The sequence below is a fragment of the Pyrgilauda ruficollis genome, unplaced genomic scaffold (assembly GCF_017590135.1).
Source record: "Pyrgilauda ruficollis isolate IOZ18807 unplaced genomic scaffold, ASM1759013v1 scaffold44, whole genome shotgun sequence".
Lineage (NCBI taxonomy): Eukaryota > Metazoa > Chordata > Aves > Passeriformes > Passeridae > Pyrgilauda > Pyrgilauda ruficollis.
The window spans coordinates 866,424-883,064 of record NW_024525934.1 but is presented as its reverse complement, the minus strand read 5'-3'; the positions used below and the strand labels follow the sequence as shown (position 1 = coordinate 883,064).

At 37.6% G+C, this 16,641-nt stretch overlaps 1 protein-coding gene across 1 annotated transcript in view; it reads right to left on the bottom strand.

Moving 5' to 3' along the window:
• The window catches only part of GPC6 (glypican 6), a 715,002-nt gene that overhangs the window by 317,083 nt on the left and 381,278 nt on the right, over positions 1-16,641 (bottom strand). Inside the window, 1 exon segment of the mRNA XM_041478308.1 lies at positions 5,106-5,497. Within this exon segment, the coding sequence (XP_041334242.1) occupies positions 5,106-5,497 (392 nt within the window).

The following is a 16,641-nucleotide window of genomic DNA, read 5'->3' as shown; positions in this document are numbered from 1 at the left end:
GTTTTAATTCAGCTGTTAATGTATTTGGGAAAAGGATTTCAGGAATCACATGCTCCTGGAAATCCTGGACCCTCCTGTTTAAGAATTTTAATTACTCGTGTTTTTCTGCTTACACCCTCCACCACTTGGTGACAGTTCAAAGGGATTATTGCCATAACTGAGAATGCTTTGTTTGGACTCAGAGAGAATAACTTAGCATTATTTTCTCACAAAGCGTCCAGAACTCAAAGAAAAAATGAACATGAAAAGTATGCATATGTCTTTTCTATCACATTATTGGTAATCACAGCTAAGAACAACTACAGAAATATTTTCAGCAGCTTCTCCAGCTTAACATTAGATATGAAATCACTGTTTGTCAGGAAGGCTTGTTTTTTTTTTTTTAATTTTAATTTTTTTTGTTTCATTTATTTATTTATTTTATCTAGGAAAATAGTTGAAAACAAGTAAATTTAATAACAATAATATGTTAATAAGCTATGTTTTTACAGAGGAACAGGGAAGGACAGAACTATTTTTTTTTTTACCAAGTGGTATCAAAACTGAAAAGCCAGGTTTTTAGAATCTAAAAAAGTACTGAAAAAAGAAAGGTAGTAGAAAATTTAACTAATTATTTCTGAAACTGTAGTTCAAAACATCCACAAACATCTACTACCTACAGCTTAAGAAAGTATAGTAGTTGAGTAGCTCTGCTCCTATACTGACCTTTAAACTACTGCCACTGAGGTAAAATCAACTAAACAGACCTTTGACATACTGAAAATGGCAGTTCTGATGTTGCATGTTGAATATTACATATTGAACCTGCATCCGGGCAAGTTCAGATTGGACATCAGGAAAAGGTTCTCCAATGAGAGGATGGCTGGTAACTGGAACAGTCTCCCCAGGAAAGAGGTCATGGAACCAAGCCTGTCAGAGCTCAAGGAGCATCTGGATAAAGCTTTTAGTAATATCATTTATTTCTAGTTAGTCCTGCAAGCAGCAGGGAGTTGGACTCAATGATCTTTACAGTGCCCTTTCAACCTGAGATATTTTAGTAATTCTTCTATATTAATTAATAAATTGATTTAAATTACGAGTTAATATTCTCAGTTTAGGAAATAATTACTTTTTGCTCATATGCCTATACAACTTTCTAGAATATATATATAATTTAGCAAGCTGGTCCATTCAAGCCAGTGGAAAAAAACTGCACTGAGTGAAGATTTAAGCAGCATAGGAACATGGCACTGAGAAATTTAATGCATTAGAATGAGAAATAAAAAGATTTAAAAATCTCTGAAGATTAAAAATTGTAATTAGACTTAGAGATCATGAAAATAGTGTTCAACTAAAACAGCATAATAAAACTTCAGGCAGATGGAAGCAACTGTGTCTGCTTGCAACTGAAATATAATATTACAAAAAAATTACAAAAATAAGATGTCCTAACCACCCTCCTTCCCCATTTATCTAAGTGTGACTTACTAAATTATAATCTCACTGACAAGCAAATTGCTCAGCTGCAAAATCCTATTGTAAGAGGAAAATGTTTGCGATGTGTTGCCTCCTTTGAGTGTGCTTGAGTGCACACTCACCTCATTGAAAAAAAGGAAGTGTAGCTCCTTTGCAAGGAATACACTGACTGCAATGTTTTAAGACATTACAACCTCTCTGAGGAAAAATTAGAAAGGATATGTCCCTGACATTAGAGAGGGAACAAATCCTTCGTGTGTGACCCACCAACCCTCTACAGAAATGGTCCAGAAGATGATGAGACAATAAAGGCCCAAAGGAGATGTTACCAACTTTCTCATTAGTCACTCTCTTTCTCATGGTGTTTAAGGTGTAGGCTCAACATTTCTCTAAGTCAGTGGCAGATCAGTGAAATAATGGGTCCACAAATAGAAAGCAAAAAATCTTTTAAGCTTGTGATGTTGCAGGTAGCAGATCCCCCTCTGTTCCCTGCCAGAACAGAGAATGGACAAAGGATTTTATAGAAGAACTGCAACAGTTCTTCCTTTCATTTTCTGTCTTTATTCATTTCTACTGACTTATCCAGATGTGGCATTCTTATCACAGAATCTCTCAATATTAGAGTACAATGAGAAAGAAGTCTGTGCTAAATTTGGATGACATTCAAAATAGCAACAAAAGATGTTTACCTGTCTCATTTTTGGCTGCAGTTATGTTCTAACTCTAAAAAATGGTTGTAGTCTTTTAAAATTATGTTTAAAGAAAAGGATTTGACATTTTCTACAGTAGATAAACCACCATAAAAGTCCACAGTTATGATATGGCAACAAACTATTCTTCCTCAGAGTAATCAGAGCCTTTCCACAGAACAATTATTAATCTTGAATATTTGGTGCCACTTGGGGCTCTTCATATCTGCCTCACTAGGCTGCATGTAACACAAAGTCCCTAGGGGCAGAAATTGTTTTGCATATGCTGTGGGTATGAATACAGGCATCAAGATTTTAATACCAAATGTAGTCATGCAATCGATATATTCTGCATTTAAGCAAAATTTTGATTTTATTAATTTTTAATAGGATCATAGGATAATGATCCTAAAGAAATGTGACCAACAGGTCACCTGTACTCTGCTCTTGGAAAACACCCACTGGGATTAATAATTCCACGTCTGGAATCCTCAGCATCACAGGAAAGACATGGACCTGTTGTACTGGGTCCAGAGGAGGGCCACAGAAATGGTCAGAGGGCTGGAGCACCTCTCCTATGAAGACATGAGGGATTTGGGGTTGTTCAGCCTGGAGAAGAGAAGCTCCAGGCAGATCTTATTAGCAACCTTCTAGCTCTTAAAGGACATTAATAAGAAGATGGGGATGGGATTTTCATTAGGGCCTCTGTGATAGGACAAGAGGAAATGCTTCAACTCACGCCCATCATATCACACCATGCCCCACTGTGAAGAGCTTTGCTGCGTTTCTTTAATGACTTCCCTAGAGGCACCAGGAGCAACTGCTACATGCCCTTGAAGTAGCCTCTTCTGCAGAATGAAGAAGCCCCATTCCCACAGGCTCAAGGACAAGTAATCCAGTCCGGATCCTGACGGCAGCCTCCATTGAACTTGCTTCAGTTTATCAATGTCTTTTTTGTACAGGAAAGGCCAAAAACTGAACACAGTGTTCTAGATGTAGTCTAATGGAGTATCACTATGTGTCTGTAAAGACACTATTGTGTCTTGCACCACCCACTGAACCCTTTTAATGATGATTTCAAGTGTTTCATTCATGTTAAAAGAAAAAAACAAAACAACAGAAGCACTGAATGCTGAACAGTAGCATTGAGCTACTGTTATCATCTTCAACTGACACTACGAAAAGACCCACTGTATCACTGCAGAGCTAGCAGCTCTCATTACAGGATCATAGGATCATTTAATGATCTTGTTGTAAGCCCTTTTCTTCAGAGGGCTTATGTACCCAAAGCCCAGAGGCTGAGAGGAAAACATTTCCTGGATATGTGACAGAGGAGACACCTGCACAGTCTGTACAGTCATGTACATACACAGGGAAAGTGACATCTCAGCAGACAATTCAGACCTTAATCTGTGAGGGATTCACAAATTATGCATCTATTACATGAATTACATAGCTTACTCTCTACAGTCTGATCCAGCAAGACCTAATGCCTGCTGACAGCAGTGACATCAGAGCTCTGTGCTTTCACTTAGAACCTGACCCATGGGCACATCATCGCTCTTCAGAGAAAATCTGGGGCTGTAGATGTATGCATTCTACACATTTGGAGGCTGAAAAGCTGCCCCAGCTAGACTAGGCAGCCCAGGGTTTCACAGCGAAACCCTGCCACCATTCAGAAAGACTGCAAGAACTGACAGTGCCAGAAATCACAGAAAGGCAACCCTGAAGCTCAGGAAGGCACTTGGAGGAAGACACTTCGGTTCTAGCTAACAAGCAAGGATCACATATATCATCCACTGAATTTTAAGTGCAAAATGACCTTTTTCTCCCATGGGGTCTCCTAGACACAAAATCAGGCTCTCCCTTCCTGACTACATTTCTAGCTCCACAGCTTTTCAGCTTGCAATTGCAAAATATCACATAACACAGGTCAAAAGAAGTTTAAAAGCCCCATCTTGCTGAGTGCTTGAGTTGCAGTCTCCTGTACAATGTATAGGCTCTATCTCACCTTCTGACTGTGGTTTAAATGAAGCAAATTAGATGGTCCTCTTGAGGCAGAGGAGTGGCTTAGGCTTGTAAATGTGGGCAAGTATTGGATGGGCCAAGCATCCAAATCACTCAGGCACTTATTGTTCAGAAGTATTTGAGTGGATCTCATGAGAGTAGTTCAGAATTCAAGGTCCAAATGCACGACAAGGACTGTGAAATAGCGAGATCACAGAGCAACTATCTAGGTGGAACACCAATTCAGAAAAATAAACTTGATTTTGAAATACTGTATGAGAGAAAGCCATTCAGGCACATTTGTGGTGCCCAGATGGGTTATTTTTGCACAGTTTTTTCTTTAATTATGCAAAGCCCTCAAGGATTATAATTGTCATAAATATTTGCATAGATAAATAATTAAATCTAAAATAAATGTGAATCAAACCATCCTTTGGTAAGCCTCAAGCTTCAGAGGTGTCACTGTTTGTCTATTTTCTCATCAGAAACATGACTAGACATTTCTAACAAAACCCGTCACCTAGCTGCATGATGAATGAATGCTGTGAAGGCTGTGCTTTCCTAATGAACAGCAGAATAAATTTGTTTGAAACATTTAAATTCTGATCTAATCCCCATCTTTTATATATGTAGCCAGTTTTGAATTACAAATGACAATCATTACCATGCTATAATATTGATGTATATTCGTATTTCACTGTGTCCTAAGCACAGAGAAATGCTTTCCTGTCAGTATTGCCTTAATATCCCCAGAAGGAACTGAAAACAACTGTTGCCCTTATTTATGAACTTAAGATGGTAGGCATAAAAACCAACCAAACAGATTTCCTTGTACCAAAAAAAAAAAAAAGAAAAAAAAAACCAAACAAACAACAAAAAAAAGCACACATATTTCAGTTGTCTGGCAGGTTGAGAACAAATTCAAGCTAAAAAAACCTCCAGATTTCAGATTACCTTGGATACTCTGTTCGCAACCTCTCTGCCTACTGTCAGCCCCTGAACAAAGGTGCGTGCAGCAATGAACGCTCTAGTCACTTGAACCTTCAGCTTCCTGGGCACATCTCCAAAGGGCTTCAGCTGGTCTGTGTACTTGCTCACACACTCCAGGTAGTCCTCACTGAAATGGTACTGGGGGTTTATAAGCTGGAACATCCGCTCCAGCAGCCGAGCCCAGAAGTCGTTCAGCATTTCCTCCAGGTTCACGTTGCCTCCTGTGTAATAGCGCTTCAGCTCCGTGAAGAGGTCCTGGAACACCTCAGAGTTCTGCATGTACAGCATGCCGTACGTCCGGACAAACATGTCATTCAAGGATCGCTCCGCGTTCTCCAGAAGTTCTCGGAAAAACTCTGCAGGGAAAACAAGCAGGTGTTACTGGCCATAACAGCAAGGTATGAAGGGTCTCCTTATTGCATTCCTAACTCATAATTTGTCTTAATAGGTTGATACCACAGCACTTTACTACTAGAGTATAAACTGAATTCCCTATCAAGGTCGAAAGATGTAAAACCTATAACACTGAGCAGAAAAACCTGTTAAAAAGAACTTCAGTGAGGGTAGTTCCACTTCTTCGCGTACTATTTGAACATAGCAATCCTTGTCCCTCCACAGCCATTACACTGAATCTTCTAAGCTAAAAGTAAAATCATTAATATGATGATTTAACTGAAAATGTAATCATTTTAGAATTCAGATTCCACTTTGATCAAGCCTTTACAACATAGAAGCAAACCCTGGAAATAAATCTGAATACTTATTTGCATATATTCTTGAAGAAAACTTGAAAGAGACTTGAGTGGAAATGAGAAGGATCCTTCTTAAAAGTGTCACATGTCTAGGTAATGGTAAAAATATGTTAGTAGCTTCAATAATTTTTTACTCTACTGAAGAGCAGTGCTAGAACCCTTCACCAGTCATGTCGCAACCATCCTACTAATTCCAGTCTGTGCTAGTTGTTTATTTTGGAGATGCAGGCATTAAGGTTTTCTTGAAAGGATTTCAGACAATTTCTTCCATGCCTTTTATCTGCTGAAGCCTAAACCATAAACAATTTCTAAATTTTGGCTTGTGGAAATTATTCTTACTAGATAGAAACTGAGCCCACGGGATGAAGTAAAAATATTTAATCATCTCTTATGTTCAGATTGTTTGATTGCAATATGGTACTTAGGATTTCCCAAAAAAAATTCACTGAACATGCACGACAGTTCTTTAAACCCAGATGACCAAAGGAGAAATACTATCTCCTGGATTTCAGAAGATCCCATCTTTTTACAGGGCTTGCTGTCAACCTTCTTAAACCACTTTGGAAAAGAGCCCTGTGGTTTGTAAATGAGGCATCGCAGACAGCAAGGCAGAGGTGGCAATACCCTTGGCAAAACGTGTATTGGCTGCAATTAAGTGATTTGCAGTGAAGCAGATTCCATCACAGACCAAGCCTGGGATACCAGATTCTCCATTTGTGGACACTGCCCATAGACACATCTGTGTGTGCTAACTGCAGGGATGTGCTGACTTCTCACACTCTTGGCTAATGCTATCATGTGAATACTCCTTTAACACAGGGCCCTGCTGTGGCTACAGTGACATGAAAATGTAGAACCACTGCAATGCTAAGGACAGGACAGAAATTAAGACTAAGTAAGAAAAAATCAACACTAAATTTGAGGATTTGCAACTGTGATCAGAGGAAAACAGAACCCACCGAACACTGTGGACCAGTCTACAAAGACTCAGTAAGAAAAGAATCTCTTATTTCTGGCAGAAGTTGTGCATAGCTGCAGCCTTTGATCTCCCAGATAACTGGAAAGGGGTTATTATGGAAATGTCTACACAGAACACTGAGTACGTACTTGCTACATCAAAGCATTTATTAAAGGGAAAATATAGTCTAATAAATATATCAATGTCTAAACTGTCATTAAAACTGCAGCTCTTCATACGGAATACATTACTTTTGGAAAGGGATGTGCTTTTGCCAAATAGTTTAGGTAGGGAAAAGGAAGGGAAAAAAAAAAAAGGAAAAAAAGGGGGAAAAAGACACTCACAATAAAATTTTTTTTTGCCAAGTGTAATAATTTGATATCTACAACATATAGGTTTCTGTTTAAGAGAAAAGTGAAACAAAGCTGTTTTTCACTGCTAGCCCTGATCTAGTGGTGTCTTTGACATCTAAATCACCATGATTACTATTTTGTACATTCAGCATTTCTTCTTCTAGAAATAATGCACACTGACTGCACTGCTGAATACATCTAATTCTCTAGTCACACAACCCAGAAAGCAAAAACATGGCAGAGAACCTGGGGCTCAAATTAAAATTTGTTTTAAGGCTGGAGACAGGCTTTCCCACCAGTGCAATTGAATGAAAATAGCCTATATATGCTGGAGGCTGCTATAAACAACTCACACTGGCTCCTCACAATCCATAGCTATACTGGGAATCCTACTCTTTATTTTAAAGGATCATGCCACTGCATAAGTCAGTCACAGCAAAGCTTAACTGAGTTTGCTGACAGCTCCACTTGTCTGAGATTATTAGCTTATTCTTTCTTTGTGTGGGTGTATTGTTTAGCAGTCTCACAGTCAGCTTGTTGGAAGCCAACCAAACTTTTCCGGGAGGGGTAGATATTTATTCTCCGCTTGTACAGCATCCAGCACAATGTGGTCCATGCTGGTCACAATCTTTATTTATACTGTGGTATAAACATTTCCAGTAACTCTACAAGCTTAAATTTCATGCTGGTCCCGAATGTGAAGCCATACATATTAATTCTGTAGGAAAACTAATGTCCTTTAAACAGCAGCACAGTTATTTAATTTTTAGTCTTCTTACAGGTCTCCAGTCTTTGAGAGCTACTGCTGAAGGTAAATTATGCCATTAAAAAGTTGGAGTGTTAAGTTTTTGTACACTTTGACACAAAAGACAGTTAAGAAAGCTATCTGCATCAGTAACCCCAGGCAGGATCAGAATAATAAATCAACAGCAACTACAAAATTGGATACCTTTTTACTTCCAGACAGAAAGAGATCTCCCATGTTGTGCTAATTTCTCAATCAGCTCCCATCCAGCAAAATGAATGCTGCTGTAAAGGATTGCTTGCTGTTTTAGTGTGCAAATTTCCCACATATCAAGAAGGTAGTCTGCTTTGCAGTGCTTTGCAGAAACTGTGTCCTGGCATAAATGAGCACTTGTTCACTTACATCAGTAGAAGCTGTATGTGCTTCTGCAAAGGTCGAATTTTGCCATGGTCTTCACAGTAATGTAAACATTTTATGTTCATTGCAAAGATGATATTTCATCAACTTGCAGGTAGTTTTTGAAAAATAATGTAATTTTTCACCTTCAAGTAAAAGAATGAAGATGAGACAGACATTAGTCATGTTGCTTAATGTGCTTCTGGAAGGCAGTCAAGTACTAGGGTGGGAGAAGATAATCTATATGAGACAGAGCTGTGCACTGTTTTAAAATATATATCTTGTGATTTTTTTTTTGCTGCCAAAATAGGTTATCATGAGCAGTGTTAATGCTGGAAATAATTTTTCCTAATTTTAAGTGATGATTCATTCATATGAGAGTATATGTCCTATGTATGTCTTTTGTTGCCAGCATGGTTTCATACAGATTTAATTTATTAACTAGAGGGTCTCAGGAAGCCTGTTCACTTCTACGAGGTAGTTGAAAAGAATAAGGCCTAGGGCACACTGAGATACTGAAAAGATGGAGAGAAGATTGCTATTGCAAGCCATTACTTGCTCTGTATACACTCAAATGGTGGGTTTGCAGTCCATGGATCACACTTTAGCTAGTTTTCAGTTTTAAACATTATTTGCAAACTTAGGATGCAAGGTAGATAATAACAGTCTACAAATGAAGTCTGAATTGTTTTGGCCACGATAAGACAACTCAGTCACAAACTGAAAGGGCAGAATTGCTAGAGTCCATTACTGAAAGGTAGGAACAGCTCACAGATTAAAAATAATGTCTTGTTAACTCTCACATCACTTTGCCAACTGCAAGTTGACATTCTCACACTATTTTGACATAGGCAAATTAGTGTCCTAATGCACTGAAACATGGGAGCTGGTCTTTTTCCAAAGTGATAACTAGTTGTCACTGTAAGTCAGTGGATCAAGATTAGGGATAATATTGCAGCATGACTGATGTAATAATTGCTTTTGACAAAATATATGCATAAATACCTAGAGGCATTTTTTACAGACACAAATTTGTATTATATTTGAGTGGATATTCTATGATCATTACCAGCCTGATAAGTTCCCTTGCATTTTCTCTCCCTCTGTAATAAGCAAAAGCAATGTCTAACTCTGGGACAAGATGCAAAGCTAGAAATAGTTTGTTTTCTAATTCCTAAAACCAAAAATATATTCATGAGCTCTAAGACAAAAAAGAAAAAAAGATAATTTCATTTAATTATCATATATTCTGCACAGCTTTCCTTTTTAGCAGAACTTGAGACCTGAAGACACACTATGGTACACCTGATACACTGTTAGCTGAGGAAAAAAAACAGCTCAGCTGCACAGAGCTCTGGACAGCGATACATGCCTGATTTTACATCGGTCTTTACATAAAACACAGCTCAGGGTGACATCCTGATTTCATCTATCATTCACTAACAATACCCAAACCCTAGTGGCAGTTCCCCACCATAGCCTTGTTCTCCTTCTTGTGGGGTCTTGCTTTTCCAAGAGCTCCAAGGATTTAGATACGTAAATTCTACCAGTCTTTACCATTTTACCACGAGCTACCATTTACTGTGAAGATGTGCATGTATTTACACCCTGTGCAGGCTTAGTGTACCTAAATTTATTGCAAATTGTTGAATTTACCAGTCCTAATGGGCTGATGGTAAGAGAATATTAGAATTCATGTAAATGGACTATGCTTTTTGAGAGAAAGAGTCTTTGGGGGTTCTTTAGGTACAGATACTCGCATACATTACAAATACCAATGTCAGCCTTTTCCTGCATCCTATTTCTGTCCTTCTTTGCTCAGGAAGTCATTAATGAAACAAAAATATTTTTGTGAAATCTTCATCTTTTTTGTTGCAAAGGCTTTATTATTTTCTTTTCTCTTTCTTTAAATATATTCCACAATGGCATCAATTAGTGAAAGTTGTGATTTATCTCAAGGAAATTCAAGTGAAATTAACCTCTGTGGGCTTTATGCCTTTTCATTTTCCAACTGCTTTAGGTTTCTGGAGACTTTCTTTAAACAATAACTAACCTTACACAGCAAAAAGAACTCAATTTAACTTCCTGATTGAGAAAAAAAATGCTATAGGAGAATATTTACAGCAGATGATTTTTCTTCCTCAGTTTTGACATTACATTTGTTTTATATTCAAGAGCAAACAAATTGCTTGCATAAGGCTACCAGTGCACTGGTATTGCTTTTTTGTCAGCCTGAATAACTAATTTTAAAATTCCCTTATAGCTTTGACCTTTAAAAACACTCAACAGTCACAACTTGGAAAAAAATTTGATCTTCCATTAGAAAAAAACAAAATCTGCAGTGTGATGAGATTTGTTGAAAACTGTTCTCTCTCTTTAACTCATTTTGAATATATATATACATTGCATTTAAAGACAAGAAATACAAATCCAACAATTAAATGTGCCCTATAATTGCAAATTTCAGAATAGGTGATTTATATACTCCAGTTACATTTCGGATACGTATGAAATTATCTAGCTATTAATGGATAGCTTTCTAGACTGTCCCAGACTTGTAAACATCATGATATTAAAAAGTCTTTTGCATGCTACTAAATTTTTTAGAAGTGCAGTCTCAAAGGTTGTGAGTAAAGATGAGAATCTCTTCTCTCTTTAATCCCTCCATTTCTCAGGCTACTGTAAGACTTGTTAACAGCAGAATTCACTGTGGTCTTCTCCCTGACTCCCATCCAGAGTCTGTGACTTCTTCCCCGTTATGGGTCAGGAAATTGTGAGAAAAGAATGAGACACAGAGAGAGGGGAAACCACTGAGGCTTCATCCTTAACCACTCCCCACTGTGGAGCACAGAGCCAATGCAAACAGGACTGTCCTAAGCTAAAATGAGGGACATGAGGATAGGAAAGAAACACAAACACACCTATGATGGACTGGGATGGACAGGGTGGATCCAGTGCAGCAAAAAGGAAAAAAAAAAAAACAAAAACTATGCTGCTTTTTAAACATCAAATGCCATTATCAGAATAGGAACCTAATGTGACAAAGAATTTAAGGCATTATTTAATGCCAAAGCACAAAGGATCTGTTGTACAAATGAACATTAATACAGAGTTAAAGGATCTGTCATCTACTCAAAGCTGATTACATACATCGATAAAGGCTTATAAGACTTTATTCTGCAATACCAAAATCAATAGGAAGATTATCAACAACTTCAGGGGATGCAACCTTCAAATTCTAAATCTACTCTTCTTTCATTGCAAAACGTCATTTGAGTATGTATGAAAGGGAGTCTTCATCCTGCCAATGATTCTATATAGACACTGCTGCAACTAGTTGAAACACATAAGTTTCACATGAGGAATATTAGACATTACATACACTTTTGGAAGTCTTTACTGCACTCTAGAATCTCAGTTCTGTTGCATGTGGTACTTTATACTGATAACATATCCTTGGCTATAAATATGAAACCTGAAATTCTCAAGATGCCCTCAAAGCATTCATTGAACTTGGAGCAATAACAAAGAAAGAAAATTCTAGGAATAAAAACAAAGCAATGAGATAGTTTTAAACATAATTTATAGCTACACCAGTAACTGTCCCTGAAGGTTCTGCTTTCATTATCAAGTGGAAAATGCCCAAGTGAAGTACTCATAAAACGTAAGCAAAATGTTACATGGCATCAGAAGATTACATTCTAGAATATTTATGAAAGGACATTTAAATGCTTACAGAAGTGGTATTGTCATGAATATCCATGACCAAAGAGAGACGTGTAGCACTTCATGGATATCTGTGAATTTCAGAATGATGAATTTTACATCATATGTTCATAAAAATGCATAACACCTCATGAAAGATTCATAAGTCACCACAGTTTCTTCTGAAAAACATTTAAAGCTTTCATGAAAATATTAACAATATATAAACTATGGGACTCAATGCAACAATTGTTTTTAAATATAGAGACTGTACCATTTTTCTCTACATATCACTAGAGACTATTAAACACCTTGTTCAATAGTTAAAGAGATTTACCATCTGAAATTTTGCATTAAACTTCCTTGCCATGCCTAAAATCTGCAACCATATTCTAAACATATTAAAAGTTTGTTGACTCTTAATACAAAGTGTAAGGTGGACCAGAAGACATAGGGGAAAATTAACAACAAATTGCCTTGTTACAGTCTAGATAAAATTTAATTCAGGAAAATTTATATATTCTGTTAGAAAACAAAAAAATTTAAAAAAGGAGGCAATTTTTGGACAAGCAGGTCTGAAACCAGAGGCAGCATTTGCTATCACCAGACTCACTCCTGTGCTGCTCAGAGGTCACAGGAGTTGTGCTGGGGAGGAATGTGGCCCTGAAGTCACTGCGTGCCTTCACATCTGTTCTCAGAGGACACAACTTGAACTGACTGCAGGGAGGAGTCACACATGAGGAAGGAGCCCCTGGCTGGCTAGAGGAAAACACTGAAACCTTCACAGACTTTTATTTATAATGGGATGATCAGCCAGAATTTGACAGCAGTGACTTGGAGGCAGAAATCTCAGCCTGGGTTTAGGGAAGTGTGGGATTGAAGAGGGCTTGCTCACCTCTTTTAGCATAGTGTCTTCTTTGTTTTCTTCCTCCCACTTTAAACAAAACAGACTACTGCGCAGAACTGTCTTTGAGGTATTTGAAAACAATGTCTTGAGCCTTACTCAGCTTCAAGAAAGAGGTATTTTCTGAAGCATCCAGAGGATTGGATCCATCCAGGGAAGTACCCAGTAGAAAGTGCAGGTGTGAATCCAAGTGTAGAAAGGTGGGGTTTAAACAGGTCAAACTGTCTGCATCCCAATACTTTTAAAATTAGAACTGCAGCTACTTTCATGCCACAGTTGCAAGTGTAGAGAGCTGAAACATATTTGCACAGTTGTATTTATATAATGTAACTGCAGTAAATCCTTGCTGTTTGCCTTTCAATCTCATTTCACCTTTTCCCCTTTTTGAAGAAGGCTCATTTTAGTATTTAGAAAGAAATCAGTTCATCCCATAAAAACCACCAAAACCTTTAGATATTTGCCCTGAGACAGATACTACTGAAATAAGTGCAAAGACTTCTATTTGAGCTAACCAGCAGAAGCCTACTGTAAGGGTAGATTGAATTCTGACTTCCTTTGTAAATTATTATGTACACAAAATTAATTTTGCATAAAAGTCTGCAGCTTAAGAGGTAATGAAGTCACGTTGATGGTTTTTCCAGACACCGCTGAATGCAGCTAATAAGTTCTGTTATGATTTAGCACTACTAACAAAAAATATAAAACTACCTCCAAGAAAATTTATCTATTTTTGAGCTTATCCATTTTTTTTACACCTACACTCAAAGGAACCCCAGGTACCATTAAGGTCAAGCAGTATTAAATCCCAGCTGGTTTCCAGTTGTTTCTTGACTATTGGGACACTGAGCACATTACTATTTGTTACTGACATAATGCCGATGTGATTGAATTTCTTGCTTGTAAATTGTGCCACATGTTCAAACTTCACTGAAGCAACAAACTTAGTTTTGTGACAGCAAATTAAGCTAACTTAAATGTTCTCAATTTGAGTTGAGAGGGATGATCTTATTTTTTTTTCCAAGGCAATAGTAGGAAGGTTAAGGACCAGCAATGGTCCTAGAGATCAGATTTGGGCAATCAGTGACTTAAAACAAGGCAATGCATAAAATCCTAGATTATGGATAAGGTTAAGGATAACAGAGTTGTCCTGAAATAAGCTACAAATGTAAAAAAAAAATTAGATCTATTACTTTTAGAAGAAAACAGTCTTTCAGATTCTTGATCTGCATTCATGTGCTGGTAGAAAGACCTTGGGTCCCCTAAGGAGGTTTGTGAAGTCAATAAACTCTCCTACCTGGATGTTTCAAAGATCAGGGATTAAAAAATGAAGTCAGTATTTGAATAGCTTTAAAGCCAACACAAATCTTCATCATCAGACATCAGTTCACTGGATCAAGATGCTGCATGATTGATTTTTATCTGACCTACCTTCTCAACAGGAAGTTTTTTTCTTTTACAAGGCTGTCTAGTGGGAAAGCTTTCCAGTCAGAAGGAAACGGATATCTAAGATATGGCACAATGAACTGAAAAAACAGCTTTACAATATTGGTATATATTTAGGGTTATGTTAGATTTCAGAAAATATAACTTAATTTTTATTTGATTGAACTACACAAGAGTGGCCTTAAAACTCCTAGGCCAAGTTTATTTGAGGAATTGTTTCCATTTATTAGCTGCTGTGTTGCATATGATGTTTCCACCTAAATGGATATGTCCATGTAGAGACACCGAAGTTTCGTGCTTCTGCTGCTGGTGTGCTGGTAAGTTGCTGAATATATTGACAACAATATTTCAATGAACCCACGAGCTGTTGACTCTTTAAGCAAATAAATTACTGCTTAAGAAAACTTTACTGCTTTCTAGGGTTTAATGAGAAATAGGGTGGCTGAGTGGGAGGTAGGATCTTTAGAAAATATTTCTGGATTTTTGTGTAAGGTCTTTATTTGTCTGTTGGTAGGGGTTTTTTGGGCAGAAGTCAATGGAATTCCAGTCCCTCTGCCTTTTACTCCTTCTTCCATCTTCTCTGCAATCTTGAGACTTTATTGTCTGTCTTCTTTTCTATAGAGTCCTCATCCCTCTCTGTCAGTCCTCACATTACATGGTTTTTAGCTGAGAGCTTGATGGGGACGCGTAGGCATAGGCCACGTTTTCCACATTAGCATCCAGCTCTTCCTCCTGAGTTGGAAGTGAAGTGGACACTCTGTGTCACTTCTGGTGGCAAGGATTTTTCATTCAGTTCCCAGAACAGTTGCTGGACATGATTTCCTTGTGTAATATTTGGGTGTTTTGCTTGTTTGGCCACAACAGTAACACTGTGGCGTGAATATTTGGGAAGAAAACCCCACTAACCGCTTTTCTCCTATAAATCTTGCCAGCAGAGAATAACAGCCCTCTGAGATAAGATTTGAAGAACAGGTTGAAAAGCTGATCAATCCCACTGGGCAGCAGTCAGTGAAAGGGCTACGGTGACCTGCTCTGACTAAAGGCATTGTACTTGGTTTCCTGCACTACACTACTGCAGAAACCTTAAATAAGGGAGGATAAGCACAAATGAGGCACTACAGGTGAAACAGGAAAGCAAAATTAGAGAGGAGAATAATAGTTGGAGAGAACATAGAGAAACAGGGAAATGGCAACTGAATGAAACAGACAAAGTGATAAGAAGAGAGCTCAACTTCTTAAGTTTTAAGAAACTTCAACTTCTTAAAACTTAAGTTTTCCAAATGTTTCTCAGACACAGTCTCTCAACATTGCCAAAACCAGCACCTTTGAACACACAGGCAGAACAAGGGTCTCAAAAACTGAATGTCCAGGCTACACATTGATACGCTTCAGATACCCAACCAAGGAACCTTGGCACGAAGCCTTTCCCTGCCTTTATGTTCTCCATGGGGAGAGAAAGAAAAGGAGGAGAGAAAGAAGGATTTGATCAGAAGTCTGTCTTGGGTTTTAAACTGGGGGCTCCCCTCCACGTCCCGCAGGAACCTGTCCTTTATATCAACCCCACTGGATTAGGGCTAGTATTTTCATTTACTGCATGTAAAAATACATGTGTTATTGCTTGATAATGTGATTTTAGGTCTTCCATAACTGCATTATCTGAATGACTAAAGTTTTTAGTGGTCTGGTGAAATACAGAATCAAAATGAATACCTATTTTAAGAGATTGTTGTAAAATATTTTTTCCAATAACTTCTTTCTTTATTAGTTTCCCTAATGTATATTTGCTTAGTCATTTGGGAGAAACATTCAGACATTGCACAGGAGAAGGGTCAAACAGTATATTTCAAACAGAAATAAGGATTCCTTTGAAAAGGACATAAGAGAGAACATGCTTCCTGTTTTTTAATTGAGACATTCTTTAATGAGGACATTAATAATTGTGGAAGGACTTTCAAACTCACAATAAAACACTGATAACTTCTGAAAAATGTAAATGTTAGGGATGTTGCATGTTAGGTGAAACTAATTACCCTGCTCCTCTGCCATAATAATAAACTTCATAAGTACATTATAATTTTATGTAGCCTGGATGGCCTTAGATTTTAAGTGCTTCCACATTTACAAACCATGTAATTAGAAATGTGTTTCCAATAGGGGACTTCTATATTAGGGTTCAGCCTTAAATTGTATACCCATTATCTAGAAAATATTCTCCATTTTCACTGAAGAAGCATTATTTTGTTA